Source organism: Platalea leucorodia (genome assembly GCF_965183815.1).
Source record: "Platalea leucorodia genome assembly, chromosome: 1".
NCBI classification, from domain to species: Eukaryota; Metazoa; Chordata; class Aves; order Pelecaniformes; family Threskiornithidae; genus Platalea; species Platalea leucorodia.
Genome location: NC_138823.1, coordinates 136028498 through 136053605, shown reverse-complemented (window position 1 = coordinate 136053605; position 25108 = coordinate 136028498). Strand labels below are relative to the sequence as shown.

General features: G+C 37.0%; 1 protein-coding gene across 1 annotated transcript in view; it reads right to left on the bottom strand.

The window, feature by feature from the left end:
* The window catches only part of CRPPA (CDP-L-ribitol pyrophosphorylase A), a gene marked incomplete at its 5' end in the record, with an annotated part of 124047 nt that overhangs the window by 60277 nt on the left and 38662 nt on the right, over positions 1 to 25108 (bottom strand). The window contains 2 exons of the mRNA XM_082306831.1: positions 11179 to 11224; positions 20057 to 20161. Coding sequence (XP_082162957.1) covers positions 11179 to 11224; positions 20057 to 20161 — 151 coding nt within the window. The remainder of the gene's footprint in view (positions 1 to 11178; positions 11225 to 20056; positions 20162 to 25108) is intronic.

Genomic DNA, 25108 nt, shown 5'->3' with positions numbered 1-25108 from the left:
TGGTAGCAACTGGCTTTGTATTAAGTTAGCAAGAATAGGGAGGGGGGAAGAAAGAGAGAGAACAATAAACATCTGCTTATAAACCATCACAACCAGATGAAAGCGAGAATTAAAAAAATGCATGGCCAGTTCTCACAGGACTGGAAATCACAAGATACCACAACTGTGGGAGAAATTATCTTCCCATAGATTCACTGGGCAAAAAAATATACTGAACATGCATCAAAGTTGGCTTCCACTTAATACACAGTAACTTTACAGTCTAAAAAATGGGTCAATGGGAAACCATATTGAATTAATTTCTTATCAGCAGAAAGAAACCGGTGGGTAGATTGAAATCAGAGCAAGAGCCGCTTGAATTTAGTACACGGAATGCAGATACACTGCAGATAGAAGATAGATGTACATAATAGAGCAGACTGGCATATCAGATTTCAAGAACTCAGGCTGTACTGAACTAAGTAGTTTAATGAAGAAGGTCAGATTGGACCTATTACAAAAATCCACATGTGGATGGAGGCTGTGAAATCCAAAAAGGCACCACAACTTACGCTCAGACAGTTCTTTTTAAAAAGAAGTCAGTTATCAACAGCAAGTGTCAAAAGTAACCTCACAAGAGGCTGCTCAAAGACTGCAACTATCAAAGCCCATCTCACTCCTCTCCCCAGCCCCCTTAAACCTCTCACTTCCTGTAATGTCAGTGAGAAAGGAGAGACAACTACCAAAGAAGCGACTAAGATTTGCAGGTTGAATTTAATAAAGAAGAAAGCAAAATTGAATGAAGTGTGAAAAAACACATTTTTAATCTGGAGGAGGAACGTAATGTTATACAGAGAAAGCCTGTTAATAAAGTATGAAAAAATGAAAGTAATGATAATATGCACATTGAAAAGATACTGCATGCTTTTAAATGATCAAGAAAAATGAATAAAGAAAGTCTGGGAAATCATTGTTTATAAAATCATCATAGCAAAGCAACAGTTCTGTTCTAGCTGAGGTTTAAATCTCAATTTCCATTTAAATCCCAACTGTTTCAAGCGACCAAAAAGATCTATATGTTAATGTAGACGGTCTGCACCTTTGCTGTATTGTGGGAAGGAAGGTTCGGTGGAGCCTTCCTCCCCAAGACTGCCTGTGTCCCACCTCTGGTAAGCTGATGGAGCTCTCCATCACTCAGTGTAATCATACTGAACCCAGTGAGCACAGCTGGAGCGCTGGCTCGTAATCCCATGGATTTCACGAGTTCTGCTGACTGCCAGTAAAGCTAACTGCGTGCAGCATTTCATTCCTGGTTTTCCGAAGTCTATTTGGGTTAACGAAACAGTTATTCTGGAAAGCCACGTCATGGCCGTGTCACAAAGAATTTTAATACTCAGCTAACCAAATTTTGTTTTTCATCGGACCACTGGATAATTCAGGCTGGAAGGGACCTCAGGAGGTCTCCAGTCTAAACGCTTGCTCAAAGCAGGATCACCCATGAGGTCAGGCCTGGTTGCTCAGCCCCTTACCTCCCTGGCACTTGAAAACTTTTAAGGACGCAGACTGCACAACATCTCCAGGCAACCTGTTCACTGCTTGATTGTCCTCATGGTGAAAAGTTTTTCCTTTGAGTTGGAACTTCCCTTGGTTCAGTTTTTGCCTGTCAGCTCTTGTCCTCCCACCATCCACCACTGTTCTACTTGTCTTCCCTACTTTCATACCATACCTTCCTTTTCACCTGCCCAACCTTTTGGTTTTTTCTCTCTTGCCATTACGTTACCTATCAAAATCTCTCTCTTGCTTCGGCTTCCTCTTCCTCTACTTACTTTAAACTGATTATTTCCCTGGAAACCTCCTCTTCTTCATACATGTCTCCCATTTACTCTTGGCTTCTTTCCAGCTGTACCTGATTATGGAGTAACCCTCCCAATACTGCATCACATTTAACATCCACTCACAGCATATTTTTTGCATAAAATTAAAAGTAATTAAAACTTTACACTGACAAATTCTGTTAGGTTAAACATTAAATTTCTCAGGAAAGGGGTAGGAATTTTCTTCACTAAAGATAAATTTGATACAGGATTTCAGAATATGTTCCAATAAACCTCCTTCTCTCTCCAGCAGAAAATTTCATTTTCAGTTTTCAATTTTTTGTATCCTGCAAGCTTTAGATCACATTATTATTCAGTAACACCTGTTACAGTCTTTATCCTAGGATCTCACCCAAAATTATAAATTAAAATGTGTTCATGTTTATGGAACTACCTTAGTCAGATAATGTATTAAGTGTACTCTAACGAATGACTTAAAAGTTTACCCTGAAAAGCATGCCACAAACAAGCAGCAATTAAAATAATACTTTGTTTGAATAAAGATCATAAATATCATATCCTAGGGAATTAATGCCGTAAAAATAAAAATGCATCTGAGTGGCAAATAGGTTTTAGCCTACAGACATAAATTTTTTCTCTTAATTGCACATATATGTGTATACATACACTTGTTTTTGTAAACATATGTTCATACCATGCCATTCTTGGCCTGTCATTACAATTCCTACTATTTTGGAAGCACATCCTATTCATCAAAATACTTCTAAAGTTTGCAGTGAATTCAAAATAGTAAATTAATTTATCAGAATTCCATTTTCTCTTTCTACACAGCAATGGCTTGACTGCTCTGGAAATTCAGTATGGTTCTCCCTGGCATTTTTAGTATCTCATAACGGAGATGTTTCCACCACTGTAAACACACAAGAAAATGAAATAAGTACTGCCAAGCATTTAGTTCATTCATGATCAACAGAATGAGTTGAAATTGTTATTCATGTAACACAGGTAACCAAAAATATCTAACAATTTTTTGTTTACTCATTCCACATTTCTCTGTAGCTACAAAAACCAAAAGCCAAATTTGACAGTGCCCCTACCAATATTAGCATACAAGAAAGAGAGGAAGATTTTATGGTAGAAGACAAGGAAGAGGGCTGTTTTCACCTGACAATAACTATTCTGAGGAGTACCTCCCCACCTGCCAGTCTATTTCTTTGCCTCACAGCAGAGAACAGCCACTGGTTAATGAGCGTGCCCATGAAAATGCTGCCTACCTCAAGTAAGATATCTGTCCTTTGATAAACAAGGCTTATGTCCTTTTCTTTTTTTTCAATAAAAAGTCACATGGGTTCTTCATATAACACAAAACATAGTTTGTAGCTCCCAACAGTCATATACAGTTTGAAGGCATTATGATATTTTTCTTGGCACTTGCAAAACATAATTGTATCTACATCAGCAGATACTTATTTAGCCAAATATGAGGGCAAAATATCCAATCTGCAAGTGCATGCTCTTGTGAAAAGTCACTGCAGAAGAAGGGCCCTTAAGAAAAGAAAAAGGAGGAGGAGAGAGAGTCAAACTCTTGAGTTACAAACTTCTACTGAGAAGCACCATTTAAAGTTTACATGTTGGAACTAGAGTTCAAAGATACGTACCCCAAGGGCAGTAGTGCTAATGGAAATTTTTTAGGATGTTTTGTATTAGCCTGATCTTAACTACATTTCTAGATGAGTCACCCTTATTGTAAGACGATGTTTTCTTACTTCAAGACTATTAAAAATAGGCGTGTGCCACCTTGTCTGCATACTCTACAAGTTCATACCTGCTTAACTAAAGAAAAGCATTAAATTTACTGTTCATAAAACAAATGATGTTAGGACTCAGACTTTCATAATACAGTTGTAAAAGAGACTTGAGGAAGTAAGCATATTAATAAGACATGTTTTAAGAAAACAGTCTCAAAAGATAAATAACTCATTAGTCTATTTAAATTAGTGAAGTGTTTCTTTGTATTGCCTTGAATATGAATGATATACACACACATAAATATCTAAAGTACAAAAATGTATGTATGCATGCATGTTTTTCTTACTTCCACCTCAAGTCAAGTTTAGCAAGCTGAAATTTGTCCATTATTATGTCTCATTAGGCCAGCAACTAAAAATCTAGCTGTGCTTCTATGAAACATTGGGGGCTTGCTACTTAAGTAGAATTATATTTGTAATACAGCTGACTAAAGAAACAATCGCATCATTATAATCACATGATTAACTATTTTTTCAGACATCATTTAATTGCCAAACACATATTACCATAATCATTTTTCTTGTATTTAATTTGATTAATTACAGAATTATAGTTTAATATATGGACAATAGACAGAAATGCAAGAGTACCTCGAAAATAAACAGGATAGCAAAATAACATGTCAAACTGAACAACAAGGAACCTGTTCCTTAGCAAAACTGTCTAGAGGCACAAGTGTAACCTTAATATTCTAGCATAAAAATTTAAGTATTTAATGATCTGTTGACGTTCATACTTCAAAGCAAAAAAATTACTATTTGAAACCAGAAAGGGAACAGTGTGATGAATAATTCTCATCAAAACAAATATTTTTAATATAGCTTAAATGGATTTTCTAAATAAAACTAACAGGTCAACAAAAAAGATAACTGTCATTCTCTGAAGTAGAAGGAAACCAAGTTTCAGTCACTAATAAATAAAACTGTAGATGACATGAAATTTGGAACTGTAGTCACAAAATTAAATGTGTACACTCAGAAGTTCTTCATCGCTGCTTAATTCATCCAGTGATAAAATGTGCATCCAGCAAAGTAAATTGGATAACTTAATAATAAAAAAATCAGTTGTGAAGACTGGAACAGTAGTGAGAGGCCGGTGTGAGGCCAGTGCCCTTCATTCCCTACACCCTCCCATTTAGCTTCTGGGACATCCCCAGCAGACCCTGACAGCATGCAAGGTGGCATACCAAGAGGTGGTGCCTTGCAACCCAGCCTTACAGTGTCATGCAGGACTTCCCCTTCAGCCACTCTATGTGGCCTGAACCTGGAGTCTGAATCCACCCAAGTCTGTGATACAGGACTGTCCTATCTAGTATGCAATGCTGCATTTCAGTCCTGTGTCCTCTTCAACAGCTTGACACAAAGAAGAACCATCACGTAGACCACCATCCCACGGGCAACACCATTTATACCCAAAGTGATACATAGTGCCAGGAAGAGGCACCCTCTTCTCCATATAGGTAGGAAAGATTGCTGCCAGCTATGCTCAGCAAGGTTACAGACACACTAGCAGCCAGTGCCAAGCAAAAGTAAAAGAAAGGGGTTTTAACAAGGCGAAAGATAGCAAATTCCACATGGGAAGGCAAGTATTCCTGCCATAGATATGCCTTTCTGGAGTTCTGGGCATCTCATCATCATCCCAAAGAAGGAAAAGGAAAAGGGAAGGAAAGGAAAAAGAGGAGGCAGATATCCAGAAAATGTGTCCCTGAGGATGCCTCTAAGGGGGAACAGTATCTGAAAATCCACAACCACGTGGGTCTCGTGCAAGCCATGAATAGCACATTAATACACTGAGGACTTCTAGCCGAGTTTGTATCTCTAAACCAATCAGAATCAGCAGAAGGTCCTTCCTCTCTCCAGAGACTGTTACTGAAACCATCAGAAGACACACTGCATGCCACTTTCTTGCAGTGGTTGTTTCTCTGTCAGTCTCCATGACACACTTCCGTGACACCAGCAGGTCTGTAACACACAAGCTCACAAACGGCAGTGAGTAGCTACCACACAGCAGACAGCTACCTAAGTTGTGGGAGAAAGCACAAAAGGGTAATGACAAGTAGCAGCACTTCATATAGCACCGTGTAGTTGGTTCTGAACTCGAGAAAAGCAGACACTGTGATACACTCAATTATTCAGCTAGTAGGAAAGGCTTAACTGAGCATGCCTTGGCTTGTAGGATGGTTGCCAATCTGGAAGGTGACCTATCCTTGAAGGTTTCCCATAGGCACAGCACAACACAGGAGAACACAGCTATTAAGATTTCTTCTGTAAAACTAACAACCATAAGACTGAACAATGCAACATGGGGGTACAACAGGATGATGCTCAATAGGACAAAAATATATTCTCCCCTTAAATATGCTTTCCTTTAAGTGTAGCATGAACTGTGAATAAAATGCTTGCCTAATATTAATTTACATGGCTCAACTGTTCACTACAAAAACGTCATGTTATATCAACCTGAAGATCTGGTATTTGAAGCCTTTTGAAGGGCACAGAATAGATAAGGCACAACTCAAACTGCAGACTTGGAGTGCTAATAGTGTCTATTCAAAACCCTATTAAAGACAATTAATGATGTAAGATAAATCTGTTAGGGCGTGTCCTAATTAGCTACAGAGGACTCGCTATACTGCTTGCATAAGGAGTAAAGAACCTGTACGGCTTCCTCTTCCTGAACTCATGCAATGCAGCAAAAAGCAAACCTAAACTTCAATGAACTTAAAAGTACAGTTTTCTGTACAGACCAGGCATAATGAAGACTACTGTGGTTACTGAAGCAGATATATTGCATGTTGCCACAGTAACAGAACATTAGATAAGTAAAGATCAAGTAAGGGATTAGCCTGATTTACCACCATGAAGGTCTTCATTTTTTCTTTAAGCTACATAAACTTTTTATCATAACCAACAGCTGGAAAAGATTGTATTGGCTTTAGTGAAAACAAAAAATGTGATAACATGATGAAATACACATGTAAAATATGTATCTGTGAAGAGAATGACTAGTCATTTACAGCATTTTTGCTCCAGTTAGAAATAGTTAAACTTAGTGAGTGTTCTTTTCATTTGAATAAGCTGCATCCTCATTTTCTACTCAAACAGTTTTAGGGAAAGCTGCTTGGAATGGATCTTATTTTTTAAACAAATTATAACTAAACTTCTTTGACTTATGAGATTACTGAAGCCCTTATACACATAGGAACATGGAAATTAATTTGCATGAAGGTTGTAGTATTGTTTCAGGTTTATAATTTTTTTGTATGAAATAATAGTGTGTATGTGTTACACAAAATTATCATAACTATAAAAACATTTTTAATCAAAACCTTTCAACGTATTACCAATCCACTTGTTTTTCTTTTGACTAATCTATAAAGAAGAAAGGATAGCACTGACTAAAAGAATACAAGGAGTCACCTTTATAAGGATGGGAGGGCAGCAGAGGGAGAGCACAGAAACCATTTTTTCACATTGTATTCATTTCTAGTTTCCCCACAAGAAGTGTGATGACTCAGTTCCCACCTTCACAAGAGCTGCTCTGTAATGATGGGGATATGTGGGGAAGGAGGCATAAGCAAACTGGACAGCTGAATGACAGGAGCAGGGTGCCGTCTCCTTCCCTAGCTACATAAAGCAACGTATATTCCATAAAGTGTCCATCCGGCTTTCACCTTGCCTGCTACAGAAGAACGTATCTAGTACGGGATCAAATAAACTGCAAGAAGATGGACAAGAACTTTTTAAAAATATAAGTCAGCACTGGTTTTGATTTTTCTTGTCCTTTAAAGTTTACACAGCCTCAGTACCTCCTGAAGGTCCTCTGAACTAACTCTTAAATATTTCAGTAATACTGAATGATACAGTTCAATAAATTGGCCTTTGTATTACAACAGAAGTACGGTCTACAGTTAATTTCAAGGAAAATGGAAATGAAAATGGATCTGCTTGATCCAGTAATGACTGATAAATTGCCATTAAATATTGAGAACATACATGGTAAATAAATGTGAAAAATACAGAGGAAAAAGGAAAATAAGATCAAAGTTAACACAGAACTATGAGTTTGCTGAGTTTTTTTCCAAGTTGAATATTGAACCTTTTGTTAAGATATGATCAACACAGTACATTCATTGAGCTGATTCATGGCACTTAAATCATTTTATGCTGGCATTACTGGCTTCAGCAAGCTTGACTAACAGAAGTACAACAACGCAAATATTTACAAATATTCTAACAAAACAGCACATCCAAGCCACTGAATCAGCTTTCTACGTTTCCTTATTAACGTTACCATCAGAGGGAATTTTTCTTTGACAAGTCTCTGCTATACAGTTAATACTCTAAAATTACAAATAATACTTAAAATTAAAAGAAGTGTGTACTGTAAAAGCATGCATACACTCTATTAGAATTAGGAATTCAGTGAGAATGGTGTAATGGGATCTATATTTAGATTTGAAAAAAAGAACTTCATTTTTTTATATAATTACTTTTGCACTTCTCAAAGATTGGAAGCTTCCCTTTTTTCCATTGATCTAGCATTCAAGGTAAAGTATTAGTTCCAATTGCTATTCATCAAGGAGATAAAATCATTGCTTAATTTTATATCATACTGTACCATGAAATCCCTCTTTTGCATTCATTCTATTAAATATTTTTTTGTCTTATGAGTCATTTTGCTCATATGACAACCACAATAATAGTATTTGAGCTTTTAAAATTTATATTCAAACTGAATTATCTTATCCAAGGAAAGATCACTTAATATTAAATGAAAACTACTACATACTTTTCCAAGAGCACAAGAATTTGAGAAAATTTTTAAAAAAAGCTTTGATAATCACTGGGCCAACTCAAGAACTTCTTATCTAGATTTTATTTATGAAAAACTTTTAATGGCAGAATGAATTCTGTTTGCATAACGTTTGTAAATATCCAACAGCTATCAAAAAAATAAGTGGACAAAATGGTGAAACTGCATATTTTGAAAATGTTTTTCCAGTTTAAGTTAGATCACATCCCCATTTTCAAAGCTTCCCATAAGCTTGAGTAACTTAAAAATACTGTTCTGAAAATATTAACCCAAGTAATTTCTGAGATGAAATATTCTTTTCAGTAACTCAACAAAAGCCGATGAAAAATGGCATTTATAAGCCAAGAGATGCTCATATTGGCAATCTCAGCTGAACAAATGATTCCTAGGAAATCACAGACAGACAGTCTCCCTTCTAACCTCCCAGCTTTGTAATAAAAAATCTGAGAATCCTGGGAAATTCCGGGCTTTCCAGATGTATAAATGGAATTTTCTGTATTTCAGTTTGTATCCCTTGCCTGTTTTCTTTTTGCTGAACACCACGGAGGAAGAGTCTGGCTCCATCTTCTTCACTCCACCCCATCTGGCATTTATACACATTGCTAAGATCCCCCTGAGGCTTCTCTTCTCCAGGCATAACAGTCCAAGTTCTCACAGCATCTCCTCATATGACAGATGCTCCACTAGCTTAATCATCATCATGGCCCTTTGCTCAACTCTCTCCAGTATGACCATGTCTCTCCTGCACAGGGGAGCCCAGAATTGGACCCAACACTCCAGATGTGACCTCACCAGCGCTGAGCAGAGGGGAAGGATCACCTCCCTTGACCTGCTGGCAATGCTCTGTGTACCATAGCCCACGGGGCTGTTGGCCGCCTTTGCCATAGGGGCGCATTTCCAGCTCCTGTTCAATTTGTTGTCCACCGGGACTCCCCAGGGCCTTTTCTGCAGAGCTGCTTTCCAGCTAGTCAGCCCCCAGACTGTGATGGTGCTTCCCAAGTGCAGGAGTTTGCACTTCCCCTTGCTGAATTTCATGAGACTCCTGTTCACCCATTTCTGCAGCCTGTCAAGGGCCTTCTGTATGGCAGCACAACCTGCTATCAACTATTCCTTCCAATTTTGCATGATCTGCAGACTTGTGGAGGAGGGTATGCTCTGCCCTATCGTTCAGATCATTAGTGAAGATCTTAACCAGCACTGACCCCTAGGGTAGACCACTACTGACTGGTCTCCAGCTGGACTTTACTGTTTGAGCCTGGCAGTTCAGCCAGTTTTCAGTCCACCTCACTGTCCACTTTTCTCGTCTGTACTTGTCAATGAGTATGTCATGGGAGATAAGTGTCAAAACCCTTGCTGAAATCAAGACAAACCATATCCATTGCTCTCCTCTCATCCACCAAGCTAGTCATTTCATTGTAGAAGGCTATCAGGCTGGTCAGGCATAACTTCCCCTTTGTAAATTCATGCCGACTACTCCCAGCCACCTTCTTGTCTTTAATATGTTTGGAAATCCTAAGCTTGAAAGCTAGAGGAGTGTAGAACCTCTAAGAATCCTACTCAAAGCAAGATTTACAAAACTTCCAGGCCTCCAGCTATGCAGATAAGAGCCCATTCCCTGTCAAAATCAGAACTTCCAAGGCTTCCCAGCCCTATCTCCTTGACACGTGCCTGAAAAATGCAGTCAGGCAGTTCTAGCAATGCATATAATATGCAATATTTGCCCACTGTAATAACCAGAACTTCAAACTCATTGCATTCCTGGAGGTCTAGAGAAGCAGCATGCAAAAACCACAGTGACATCTGAGCTCTGTTTAAGCTTTCTAGGTTGTCTACGGTGACAGAGCTGATCTCGGCATGGTTTAATTTACCAAAACCAGAAGCTAAGCCAATCCTGGATCTTGTAACAACACGAGACACCAAAGTGAACAACTAGCCAGTCACTCACCATGCCCTAATAGCACAAGGCTTTTGCTCTGTTTTTCTGAAATAGGAACCACACTCTTTTCTCTGGAAAGATATTTTTAATCCAAAGGAAGTCCCTTTCTCTTCATCAGTTTCTTGGCTTTCATCCCTCAGTTGTCAACAAGGAGTCAAGCAAGAGTCCCCTGAATCAGTGCCTCTGTTTACAATAACCATCAGTGTGCCCATTATACAGTACTTAAGAGTTCTTCCTTTCTACATTGTTTTTAGATTGAGTCGACCTAGATAAAGACTAAATCTAGTCTTTACATTGAACTGCTATGAAACCACTGTTACCAGTACAGGAAAAGGTTAAAAACCAGTTCAACAAAGTATTTATAAATTAATGGAATACTTCAATATCATATAATTGCTATATCAATTTAGGTAACAAGTTGCTGTATGTAAAAGAGTGAAGACCCCTAAAGACTTAATATTTAATTCTCACTCTACTACTTAGATTAGAAAGACAGAATGTATTCAGAATTGAACTGCAAATGAAAGAAAAAAATTGTTTGTTCCTTATAAAGCCATTCAAAATTAATCTCTGCTTGACTCTGTAATATACATAGCTTTTTATAAGGTTCTCTATTCTGAGAGAAGTAAATAAAGGTAAATAATGCATAATGTAAGTATTCCAGTGAACAAGCTAAAACAACTTGCCTAAGCACATTTTATTAATCATAAAACTTTTCTTAAAGACATTTAAAACCATAGCACACAAGATTCTTAATTAGACTCAGGAATATGCAATCTGACAGCCACAAGGACGAACACATACCCTTAATAATCGATTCAGCTGCATACAGATCCCGCTTGTAGGTCACCTAAAGGACAGACAAGCCTCATTAGATTTAACACAGCAGGAAGGAATGTAAAACGAATAAAACTATGCCCTGAAGGCAATTCTTTACATTCGAAATACCATAAACAAATGATATTGTCAATTTCTTAATTCTGGTAAAATATCACTGGCAAGTCATGAGAACAGAAGTTGCAGAAATTACCAGAGACTCGAGAGAAACCTTTTTATAAATACTTAGATCTGCTTAGAAGTAATTTAAAACCTAAAACTATTTTTAACCCTTGAAGAATCATAAAACATGATATTGCATCCATTTTCACACATCCATTCTACTCTATAATTTTATTGTGAAATAGATTCATTTTTTTATAGGACTTGTGATCATAAAACTGACAGCCAGGGAGAAGCCTTGTCATTTCTTTTACTAATATAGGTGTAATTTTTCAGTTGTGCAAGACTATTACTGTTAATGAGAGTCCAATTAATCAGTGGGAGTCAGTGAGAATACAGTAGGCTTTGTATGAGCTTTCAGAGGATTAAAAACCGTCAAGATCTTCTTGAAGACATTAATCAGATCAAGTTAGATGGACAATAAAATGCTGAATATTTACTTGGTACTTGCAAAAAACACCTTTCATATCTGCCTTTGTACCCTCATGGTGGCTGACAGTCCCAGTATCAGGCTTTGCAAATAAAATAACAGAAAACTAAAACAGCATTTACCCAAGACATTAACAGTCTTCACAATGACATGCAGTGACATGAACTGATATAAGAATAACTCCTAAATATTTGTCTTTGTTTTTACTGTAACTTAGAGATAAATATTACTGGATTTTCTGCATTTGTTTCTCTAGAGTCTGAATAACCTTTTTCTCTCTTTTTGAAATGGACTGAATAGGATTCCAAAAGCTTTAGTGCTGCAAAGTAAATCTTACAGCAGAAACATACCATTGTAAGTATTAGCATTTTATTCTCCAAGTAAATGATTATTTGATTTTAGCATAAGGATTCTTGTAACACTTTCCTTTCCATCTCGTAAATTAAGCTGTGTATCGTAGTCAGAAACAGATGAATAATATTACCTTTCTGATTACTCATGATCTCTCCAAGGAATTATATTCTTTTAAAATTAAAAAATAACTTACTTCCCTATAGCTTGTCCTGCAGGAGAAGCAGCCAGAGAACTAGTCTAGCCTGAGAAATCTTAGGTATCTGAGTTTACACACTGTTGGGAAGAATCAATGTCTTGAATTTAAATTTAAGGATAAAGAATTATTGAGTGACCAATTTTGTTGCAAGGTTTCTAATTACCTGTTTCTAGAGGGCTTTTATACTGAACTTTCAGTAAACCTGTAACAGATTACCATCTAAAAACCCTTCAAGAAACAAGACTATCTAAGCTCTGTCAAAAGTGGTCTCATGTACTCTAAGGTTCACAATCTCTTTGAGATGCAAAACTATTTTTAAATAGTCTGATTTTAAAAAGAAGTTACTTCATAAAGTAGGCCCAGTCTTCAAGAAAACAGCACAGAAGAATAAGAAATTAAGAATGAACCTTTAAAATAACTTCTGAAATTCTGAGCCAGACATCAGCAAATACTTTTTAGGGTGGTTTCCTAAAGAAATAAATCATCTGAGACTATATCACACTATCAGTATGTATTTCTTTCATAATCTTTGATCCTATAAGCTAATTTCAGATACAAGCTCCTATAAGCTTTATGAAAATAGTCAAGTTGCCAGAGAGAAAAACCGTGCCAGCTACCACAGGTGACCACCACTTACTAGTCAGGGAGGGCGGGATTCTCTACACCTCTTTCAATATTGAATGACATGCTAAATCCAACCAAAGTTTCTCTTATGGATATTCATAGTGTCTCTGGATTTTCTTGTGTTGATTAAGAGGTGTTCTTGCAATTTACATAAGACTTATTCAAAAAGGCAGGCAACCACAACAGAGACACCCTTTGGTTTAATTCTAACCATTGATTATTTTAGTACGAATTTGTTTTAAACAACTTTTAAAGCTAGTCAGCACAACAGTTTATTGTTCTGAGCAGCTATACTGCTTTATCTCTAGTTTCACTAAAGTGGATTTGCATTCTAGGCTCACCCCAGCCGGAAGCAATTCAGATCTAGCCAAATCAACCAGAAATTATACTTCAACTGCCACTCTATACCAGACAGTAAGATGGCACTCTCCACTCTTGCAGCCCAGGTGAGGTGCAAAAATCACAGTGGAAAAAGAATAAGCAAGAAAAATGACGCACAGGAGTTCTCTCTCACTTTGCAGAAGAGAGATGTTCTACCTCATCCATTTCTGGGATTTTTTTATATCACATTACTAAGCTAAATCTCTATGGACTTATCAAATTACCACTTAATCTTCTTTACATGCTCTTCTCTGAACCTTCTCTGTTTATCAACAATTGTACAGAGCTTGAGTCCAGATTTGACCATAGTATTCTAGATGCACTTGTAATACTAGAACATCTCTTTTCTAATTTCATATTCTTGTTTCTATATCCATGGCTGACGTAAGGTATTTTGCCCACAGTGGAAACTTGCTGTCCTCTGTGATTCCTACACCACTTTCAAAGTCACTGCCTTCCTAGAACAATTCTCTAAACATGGCCTATACTTTTTTTGTTTCTAAAACCACTTTATATTTGGCTGCAATGAAAAGCATACTTTTTGTTTAAATTGTTTGCCAAGTAATCCTTACCAATAGGTTCCTTCTGATCAATTATACTTTTATTTACAAATCCTTAAATCTTTGTGTTGTCTGCAAACTTTATCAGACAAATGTTAAATAGCTTACAGACAATAACAGTTTCTGCAGAACTGTACATGGTGAGAATTATCTTTTGAAATATATCAGTTTTCCAATCTTTAATCTATTTAATGAGGACTAGCAGAGTTACAGTCATCCTATTTTTAATTAAGATGCCATGTAGTAACAAGTCAAACTTCTGCCAACTGTATCTTGTATCAGCCCTACCATCATTATCAGCCAAGACTATAATCCTGTTAAAAAGGCTTGAAGTCAATTTCACAAAATAAGTAAATTCCATGTTGCTTGACATTAATTACATCAGTCCCTTAACTCTCTATTAATCAAGTTCTGCCTGTAGCAGTGCACCCTTTTGTTTTGTTGATCAATATTGAACTCACAGGCTTCTAATTACTCAGATCCTCTCTCTTCATGTGGCGACGTTCATTTTCATTTTGTTCTCTTGAGCATCTAGTGTTCCAAGATTTTCTGAACGCTATTGCTGCAATTCAGAATATCGCTAGGCCAAATACTAAAACTCAACACAGATACCTCACTATCACAGAATATGAAACCATCATCTGCTTATTTGGCAAAGGCAGAATAGTCTGACTTATTAAACATTTCTCTACTTTTCTGTATAATAAACAATCTACTATATCTATTTAGTAACACCTCAAAATCATCAGACAAGGGTTGGTTTGTTTGTTTTCCTGGCTGCCCTTCTCTCTCAATTGTCAGACTGCAACTTTTCACTACCTAGGAAGATGCTCTTTTAAAAGTTCCCCAAAGTTATTCCCATTTAATACTTAAAAGTCTTCTTTGAACTGATTTAGCTTGATGAACATTTCAGATTTACAAAACTGTGTGTTAAATGAAAAACATAAATATTAACCAAAGAAATACAATAAAGTTATGATCACACATACACAAAATGCACTGCATTTTAGTTTAATGAAGTATTTCCCTCTGTTATACTAAGGTATCATACAGATCTCCTTTGTATGGGATATTTTTGTAGGATTAGAAAATAACTTGTTGTTTTTAGAAATGGTGAGGATTTTTTGCACTATCAGCATTAAGTCTTTAAATGTGTATCAATCTTTTAAAAATGTTCTTACAAAGCAGTTTTCATCTGCATTATACACACACATATGTATTAGACTCCAACAATTACATTCTGTTACATGATTTTATACTTTATTTAAGAGGATATTGCCTTAGAATATTTAAGGTATTTTTGTTTCAAACGTGTCAAGCACAAAGAAACTGAAAATTTGGTGTTGATAGTGTCATTCTGTTTCCTTTTTTGCCATCCTGATCTTAAATATCTTCTAAATAGTTATATAATAACTACATTTATAATAGAACTTATAAATATTTATAACACTGAAGTAATTTGAATGTTCCTGCCTGGTTGTTGTCACTACAAAGAATGATTTTGATTTTGTAATTTGTTATCAGAAAGTAAACAAACTATCACTTGCTTTATCTCCAAGGTTAAGTGACTTTGAAATGTTACTTCTTCTAATGCACTGTAAGTAGATAGCGCTTGGGTGCAATAATTAGAGTTAATTCAAGAAAACAATATATATGCACACATAAGTAACTTTCTCCCACAGCTTTGAGTAATTTAATGTTATGTAGGTTGTGCACCTAATAAATAAACTGAATTCTTACAAATATCAGATCTGCTCTTTAAAGATTCAAGGTCCACATAGGATGAAACTGGTTTGTAATACTTGGACTTTAGAACTGTTCTCCACCTGTTAATTGACTACAGTTTTTCTGTTACACATCCTCTGAAACCTCAACTGAACAATGATTTTTTATTTCAGTTCTCATTTATCTGGATGGAATATCTTTTTGCCTCTTGCTGAAAAAATAAGACTGGGGCCATTGGGAGCACATCAGTTCTTGGCATATGAAATATAATTTAACTCAGCATTGAAAAGCCTGACAGGAAAAAACAACAACGTATTACAAATTACATTATTATGACAGCTAAGGAAAGACAATTCTGCTTCTGAAAGGTGACTAGTAACAAACAGTAGCTCCTAACCATTTTGTAGGCAAGCACCACTTGAGAAAACTGGCAGTCTTCTGCATTTCATCAAACTGCACAGACTGAGCACGAGTCTTGTCTTCTTTAAGGGTACTGCTCAAAGTCACCTGCCAAACACCCTGGTATGGAGTGACCAATACCAGGGTGCTGTTCAAGCAGGAAGGAGCTATCTTCCTCTAATCTGATATGAGTATTTGCTGCAGAAACAATTTACTGTTTTAGAGACCTCGTCATTTTTATGCCTTTGACTTTGAAAGTCTTCACAAACCACAGAAGACACCAATGACTTTTAGCTACAAAATAAGACAGGGACTAGGATGTGAGAAGGTATAGGTACTTTAATGACATGGCACCAGCATCTTTGTGTATACTATATACAGCCTATTTGCTGCTCTGCACTGCCTGTAGCACAGTATCTGCACATAAGTGGCTGCTGTTGCTACTGTCACGCACTGCACAATACTGTTAACAACAAGACTCTGTGGTGGGTTGACCCTGGCTAAACGCCAAGTGTCCACCAAAGCTGCTCTATCACTCCCCCTTCTCAGCTGGGCAGGGGAGAGAAAATATAATGAAAGGCTTGTGGGTCAAGATAAGGACAGGGAGAGATCATTCACCATTTACCATCACAGGCAAAACAGACTCAACTCAGGAAATTAATTTAATTTATTGACAATCAAAATCAGAGTAGGGTAATGAGAAATAAAATCAAATCTTAAAACACCTTCCCCCCCACGCCTCCCTTCTTCCCAGGCTCAACTTCATTCCTGATGTCTCTACCTCCTTCCCCCTGGCAGCACAGGGGGATGGGGAATGGGGATTGCGGTTGGTTCATCACACATTGTCTCTGCCAATCCCTCCTCATGCTCTTCCCCTGCTCCAGCGTGGGGTCCCTCCCATGTGAGACAGTCCTTCATGAACTTCTCCAACAGGCGTCCTTCCCGCGGGCTGCAGTTCTTCTTGAACTGCTCCAGTGTGGGTCCCTTCCATGGGGTGCAGTCCTTTAGGAACAGACTGCTCCAGCGTGGGTCCCCCGCAGGGTCACAAGTCCTGCCAGCAAATCTGCTCCAGCGTGGGCTCCTCTTTCCACGGGTCCACAGGTCCTGCCAGGAGCCTGCTCCAGCGCGGGCTTCCCATGGGGTCACAGCCTCTTTCAGGCATACACCTGCTCCAGTGTGGGGTCCTCCATGGGCTGCAGGTAGATATCTGCTCCACCATTAACCAACATGGGCTGCAGGGGGACAGCCTGCCTCACCATGGTCTTCACCAGGGGCTGCAGGGGAATCTCTGCTCTGGCACCTGGAGTACCTCCTCCCCCTCCTTCTTCCCTGACCTTGGTGTCTGCAGAGTCCTTCCTCTCACATGTTCTCATGCCTCTCTCCAGCTGCAGTTGTGCAGGTTTTTTTTCCCCCTTCTTAAACATGTTATCCCAGAGGCGCTACCACCGTTGCTGATGGGCTCGGCATTGGCCAGCGGCGGGTCTGTCTTGGAGCTGGCTGGCATTGGCTCTATCGGACACAGGGGAACCTTCTAGCAGCTTTTCACAGAAGCCACCCCTGTAGCCCCTCCACTACCAAAACACTGCCACGCAAACCCAATACAGACTCATTAACTTGGTCCACAGTATTTTCAGCTTTTCTACCTGAATCTCCTTCTCCATGATATTCTCCAGTATACCACCACCTAAAAAAGTTCTCTGTCCATTAATCAAGCACCTATGAGGAATTCACTCTTCAGGTGTTCTCATTTTCCATGTGTTTACAGGCCTCATTAAAGTCCAGTGCTACTGCAATGGGTCCCACATGCTAGAAAGTTAACAGCATCAGGATTTTGTTTCACCAACAATGTTGGAGTGGCACTAACGCTTCAACAATTCTGTTTTAAAACAGAGACGTGCACAAGCTGAAGTCTGAAGTGCAACTGGGGGCTGGTTACTAGTGCTATTCCTCAGGGGCTGATACTGGGGACAATACTGTCTAATATCTTTATTAATAACCTGGAAAAGGGGAAATACCCTCAGCAAACTAGTAGACGACAACAAATGGGGAAGTATTCAATATGCTCAAGGGTACAACGCTTGTTTAGAGGGATCCTGAAAAGCTTCAGAAAGGGGCTGACAGAAACCTTGTGAAACCTAACAAGCACAAATACAGCATCCTGCATCTGGGACAGAATAACCCTATGCAGCAGTCCGTACTGACACCAAAATATAGAAAACAGCTTTGCGGAAAAGGACCTTCTGGACAAGCTGAGCATGAGTCAGCATTGTGTAGCAGTGCAGAAAAGGAGTCCAACTGATTGGGCTGTATTAGTAAGGAAGTAGACTTCATTACAGGGAATACAGGGATTATTCCCCTGTATTCGGCACCTTGAGAACACACCAGAGTGCTGTTTCTAGTTTGGGGCTTCCCAGTATAACGCAATGAGGAACAGAAGGAAGCCCAGCAGATGGCTGCTAAGATGGTGTGAGAGAACTTGGCTTGTTCAACCCAAAGAAGAGAAGATGAAGGGTGGGGAAAGGTCATAATTAATGGCCATAGAGAAGAGTAAACTAGACTTTTCTTGCAGATCTTTCTGTTGGTCTTTGATCCTTTCCCAGTGCATGAGGCAGCAAAGCAAACGCTGACCAAATATTATGAAAAAAGTCTCCTCCATATGGGGCGATACGCATTGAAATTGTTTTCCCCAGAGAGTCTGTGAAATCTCCATTCTTGGAGATATTCAAAACTCAATGGGACAAGGCCCTGCACAGTCTAATCTAACTAACCTGGCCCCACTTTCGACAAGGTGTTGGACCAGTTGACATCTAGATATTTTCTTCAGTCTTAATTATTCTGTCATTCTAGGTCAAAAGACTACATTTCATCTGCTGGGCATCAGTAGTGTCTACAGATAGTAAAGAACTAAAAAAACATTATAAAGAACGAAACTAACATTATGACTGTATTTTGTTACCCTTCATGTAAGTACCATGCTTTGCAATGAGAACAATGAAACCATCCAAAAAGTGATGTAATGCAAATATGCATGACATAATCTGTCCCTTAGAAGGCTGAATAGGAAAACAGGCAATATACTGTTTCAGAAAGACTATGTCCCCAGAAAGATATTGAAAGCAGTTGCTGCATGCAGCCAATGCATAAGTAAATTTTGCTGCTAAATTGCACAGGAAATTTGCACTGCAGATTCAGGAAATTACCTTTCTGTGCAAGATTTACTGTCATATTATTAGAAATCATGTCCCATTGGAGGAAATATACTGTCAAAGACAGACAGAGTGATTTGAGCTGCTTCCAGATCCTTCAATGTGGTAATGAATAAAATAAAAAAAAAGGAAACACTTAAAAATTGCATGACACAACAGCTACTGAGAAAGAATAATGTCCCACCATCCAAAACAATGAAATGGGATACTTTTAAGCAGCAAGGACATATCCTTTGACACCTGTATACACACCGGCTTTGTCAGTCGTCAGGAACCTAGAGATTTTCAGACAAGGTGAATGATGTTTAAAAAAATTTTAAAGATTGTTTGAAGAGGTCTTAAACATTACTGCGTTACTGAATGTAATGAACTGCTGTAAAAATCAAACTGTTGTTAGCCAGGTATTTGGCATCAGAGAAAAAGCAATGTCCTCATAGGAAAAGTGAAGGAAAATAGACAAAAGATATAGAAATAACAGGAGAAAACTCATCTTATAAGAGAATGTTCTTACTTTTAGAGATTATGGATTTATAGTTTTACAGATTCTCAGGTTATTCAAGTACCTAGTTGGTTTTCCTACTTCCAGATAAATATTGTCTTCATTGATTATCTCAGGTAACATCTGCCCAAGACTGTCCACAACAATGAACTCTAAAAAAAGCTCACGATAATCCAAAAACAATTCTGAAATTTGGAAGAGAAAAGCCTAACTACTATAATTGAAAACACATCTGAATTTTTATGGTAATATGTAAATTTTATTAATTTTAAAAGACACATAAAAAATAGAGATTATTATTGCCTTTACCTTCCAGAGGTCAGCTGGTCCTTCAACAAGTTTGGCATTTGTTTTACAGTATTTCAGAGCCAGATGCAAACATTCGGTTCCATAATCCAGGTCATAGTCTGTACACTGTAGTAATTAAAAAAGAATAAATATTCTTAATTAGTCTTAAAGAAATCATACCTTTAAGTAATAACAGATTTTCTTTCATTAACTAAACCTTACATCTCAACAGAATACTACATGCTGTATTAGGTAGGTAGGTTCAGGATGGATCGGAAATAAAACCCTTCCAAGAAGCTTCTGCCAAATTCTAGCTATCCAGAGAAGTGTTACAGAAGTAAATAATCACTTTATAACCACAAATTAATTCAGTTAGGTGCTGCAAGTATCTTGCTACACCTTTATGTTGTTAACTAAATCAATGAGAAGTTACATGTATAAAAAAATTTTGATGGAGTTGAGGCCTCACCAAAAGAAATCATCAACCTTCTAGCGACAAAATTTTAGAGTATGGGAACAAGTTAATAAATTGTAGAAGCATGACTCTTCAAATGCCTTGTCTGTTTTGGGTTTTGCGGCATGAAAAAAGGATGGTAGTAACTAACAACCTCTGTATTCCTTATGTGTTTCCCTCTATATTTTTCTCCAGTTATCTGCACACAAAATAGCAAAAGTTCATGCTGCTCCGTGAGCCTTCCAGATTAAAAGAAAAAAATTAACAAAAACCAGTTTGTCCACTTTTTAGTCATCCAGAAGATGCATTCTTCTCTTAACACACCCTTCCCAACCACTCTGGCTTCCTATGGCTAGTGATTATAAGAATCCTATTAATGGAAAACTGAGTAGGGAGCAGAATCTCTTGAGACAAAACATAGGTAGGTACAAAAGCAGGAACCGGGAGCTTATCAGACAGGACTACTTCAAGATGAATTGGCCTGATTAAGATAAGAAAGTTCTAGTTTATTTTCATATTGCTAGATTACCAGTCCATCCAGAAACATTAATTATATGTAGCAAGGAAGGATAATTTAAGATAGGGTCTTTCATAAAAATTGATGTATTTGATAAGACCACAGGCTGGCTAGCCCAGTATCCAGTCTCTAGTACAGGTTGACAGTGGATAGCCAAGGATAAGTAAATAAGAACAAGGCAATCATATCTTCTTACTTTCTCAGAATACTCCCCTGGTCTCCTATCAATAAAGCTATTATCCTGGCTTAGGAAATCCGTAACTTAAAAAGTCCCTGAGGGACACATTGAACCAGAAGTGACTGCCTTAACAGTCCTCGGTGAATTACAGGAATCCTGAATTCACCGAATTACTTTTTGAATAGCAGTATTTTTTAGCACCTGCATCAGGGAGCATCTGATTCATCACTCTCTTCATCACACGCTCTGTTGTTCTGACAGAAAAGGGAGTGCAAAACCACCTTCTCAGCCCTTCAAAATGTTCCACCACGTCTCTTCTCACATCTTTCCACAGGTAAAGAGATCAACATCTATTCAGTCATTTCATGTGTGGAAGCTACTTCAAAACTCTGATCAATCCTTTTGCCCTCCGTTACATTTACCTACACTTACCTATCAATTTTATCATAACATCCTTCCCCAAACCTTCTTAGTAAGCCCTTATTGCTACTTCCTAGAAAAAAATGGGTATCTCCACTTCCTGTTCTCAAACAAGATGCCAGTTAACTCCTTAAAGAACAACAATTAGCTCTGCAATGCATAGGCTTTCCTTTACAAAAACTGAAATAACCCTTCCACTGTGTCAAATTTAACCATGTGTCTACAAATTTGTGTTTTGAATAAAATGTGACAGTCCAGATACTGTGGTCAGTAATTCATAGTCCCCTCCAGGATTCAAGAATTCAAAATTGTCAAGAATGCAAAAGTCAAAGTGCGTTAAAGAAGATCCAAATGAGAGTGCTTGCAATACAACTTGCCTTTTTTTTTTTTTTTATAATTTCCTCAAGAAGTTTAATAAAAAAGATGAAGAAAATTTTTAGCTTCTAATCTTGTTTTATAATGTATCTGTGAAATTCAAGGAATTCATCAGCATTATATATCTGAATTGTATTATTAACACACAACCATCTTAGAAAAATCATAGTTATCACTTTTATATTATTTAAATTAGTAATTTTTGTCATTTGTGTTTGCAATCAAAACGAAGATCCTTTTACACAGCCCACTTAGAAAGAAAAGTAATTTAAGTGTTTCACTTCTCTACAGAAGTTTTTAAGCACTTTGAGTAACAAAAATAGACACAAGAAGATAGAGTAACTTAAAAAGAAATACTAAAGAAAATAGGGGTTTCAAAAAGACACTTTGGAATATTTTTAAATTAAGCAGAAATGACTTATATTCTCTAAATAACCAAGATACAAAAAAGGTCAACAGAAAACATAAAGGAAAAGGAAACTCTAGCTCCAAAATATGTAAAATGGAGTGATCTCTTGAGTAAAGAGGTCCAGAGATAAATTGCCAATGAAACCAGAAATGGCCTAGTAACTTTCAGTTCCAAATATTTATTACCAAATTGTTTCCTTTCTTTGTTTTGTTTTGTTTTGTTTCACTTCCAAGAAAAATTTTCTGGTAGAATGCAAACTATTTTCTACTAATGTGAATAACATACAGATTAAAAAAACCATATATTTTTATTTTGCCTCAGAACGGAAGAGAAAAATTCAGAAAAATTTATCTGTGGAAGAATTTACTTTGAATTAAAATTAAGTTAAATTTTTAAATATATGGGTAACAAATGATACTAGACAAGACTAAGCAATTCCAACTTTTTAGCAAGGTATTAATTACAGATAATTAGTAGGGAGTGGAGAAGTTCCATAAATGGGCTAGAGCATCTTGAGGGTATTGCTGGCTTCAAGGGATGAAATATGACACAAAGCAAAGTAATAATTAAAAACATATTTCACTAACACTTGTACATCATGACATTTACCACGCTAATTATCTGTAATTGTTTAAACCTAAACATACTGTCACAGTGTACTCTTCTGCAAGTCAGATACACTGATGTCAGAGGAGAACAATGAAATGGAAGTATCAGCTTAGTTTATATATTAACCATATGCTAAACAGCTCCACAAGTGAAATTTTAAATCTGTATTTAAAGTGCAGAATTTGAAAGCTTCTACATTGCTCTAAGAAATTCAGTTAACAAATTAAGCATTATCAGGGAGCGCCTATAATAAAAAGTTGTAGAATATCTATGAGGAAAATTCCTGCTGACCCAGGCACGCAAACATTCTCATCCTACGTCTTCTGTATGTATTTCATTGCACATCTAGAGCCAATTTACATTACAACAATCTGTTTAAAACTCTTACTATTTCTAAAGTCTCTTTTTGACTGAAAGGCTTTTTAACATACAGCTTGACAGAGTACAGTTAACTGAACTTGACATGCACACATAGCTTTGTGAAACAATAGACATAGTTTAAAAGTTTCAGACCACAGATTTGAAATGGTGGAAACAGCTGGAAATACTGGCACAAAACATATCCACAAAAGAAAGAAAACAGATTAGTTTAGCTGTTTAAATGACACAGAAGGAAATATGTTATTTAAAAATGCGTTTGAACCGTGGAATATTCAAAGGCATTCTAATAGGTAGTTTTGGGGACTGACTTTTTTGTGGGTGGTTTTGTGTTTGTTTGTTTTCCAAGAGTGGATGTTTGAATAAAGTGTTATGGGTAAAATGAGATCCAGATTTTAGCATTACACCAATTCTTCTTCCCCTGCCCCCTAAATTACTTTGAAAATATTTTGATAAATAATATTACTTCCTAAAATGCAAGCTATACTGTTATTGCTTAGCTGTAAACATGAAACAAGGGGTTAGAGAAAAGAGCAGCTACACAGCCTGTAGCTCCCTGGTACTTATTAATAGTCCATAAGCTAACTTGTTTCCAATATAATACTTTGAACAAGTGAAATTATAAAGAATTTATATAAAGAATATATTTATAAATATATTCTTTATATATATTTATATATATATATATTCTTTATATATATTTATATATATATTTATAAAATATATATAAAGAATTTATTTAACATTAACAATTGCTTTTACCGTTAGCATGCACTATTTTACTGTATCTTTATACTGATAAAAGATTTTGAATACATATATGGGAACTGGTAACCATACAGCAGAGCACACACAGATGCAAGAAAAATTTTCATTACAGCATTGTCATTTTCTTATTTTTTCATCATTCCTTAGTTTTATAATAAGGAAACAAAATCAATATTCTTTATGTGTTAACTGAAGGAAAATCTTCAGATTTGCTCTGTTACACAGGTACCTTTAAAGCTTGTATAGAGCCAGACTTTTACACTTCTGTAACCATTGGCTGTGTCATCTTTAGTACTTTTTCCATTGTCAGCAGCCAGTGTCTCCATTTTACTCTCCCATGTAAATCCATTATATGACAATATCAGAACACTTGCAATTAAAATGCATAACTAATTAACAATAGCAGAGCTTCATGACTTTTCCAGATCCTTGCAAATCAAGTTTCCACTGCTGAAGTGCCAGAGTACATCATGAACGTTCATCATCAGGAACATTTTACTAAGTTAAAAAAGAAGCAGACACAAGCTCTTGCTGAACATGAATTGGCCTATTTTTATCCTATTTTATAAGGGGTTTTTTTGCCATGTTCATTACCATGGAAACCAAAAAATGCTGAATCCAACAGTGGATTTGCAGCAATCACTCAGCCTCCAGCAATACACCACAGCTAAATGAGAAATAACAGAAGCAGAAAACAGAAAGAGGAAACGTGTGAATGAAGAAACAGTGAGATTAATATGAGTTCAGATAAGCTCATCTCTGAAACAATTTCTACTGTAGTTAATTATTAAAACGGCTGTGACATACATCCAGATGCACTAGTGCTCACAGTGAAGAGAATAAAGATACAGCGACTTACTCTGTAACAGAATTAAGCAAGCCTGTTTTTCTACAGATCTGTATCTATATCCCAATGCCCTTCACCGCCGTAACTGCAAGTGCCCTCTCCGTACATGCCATGATTT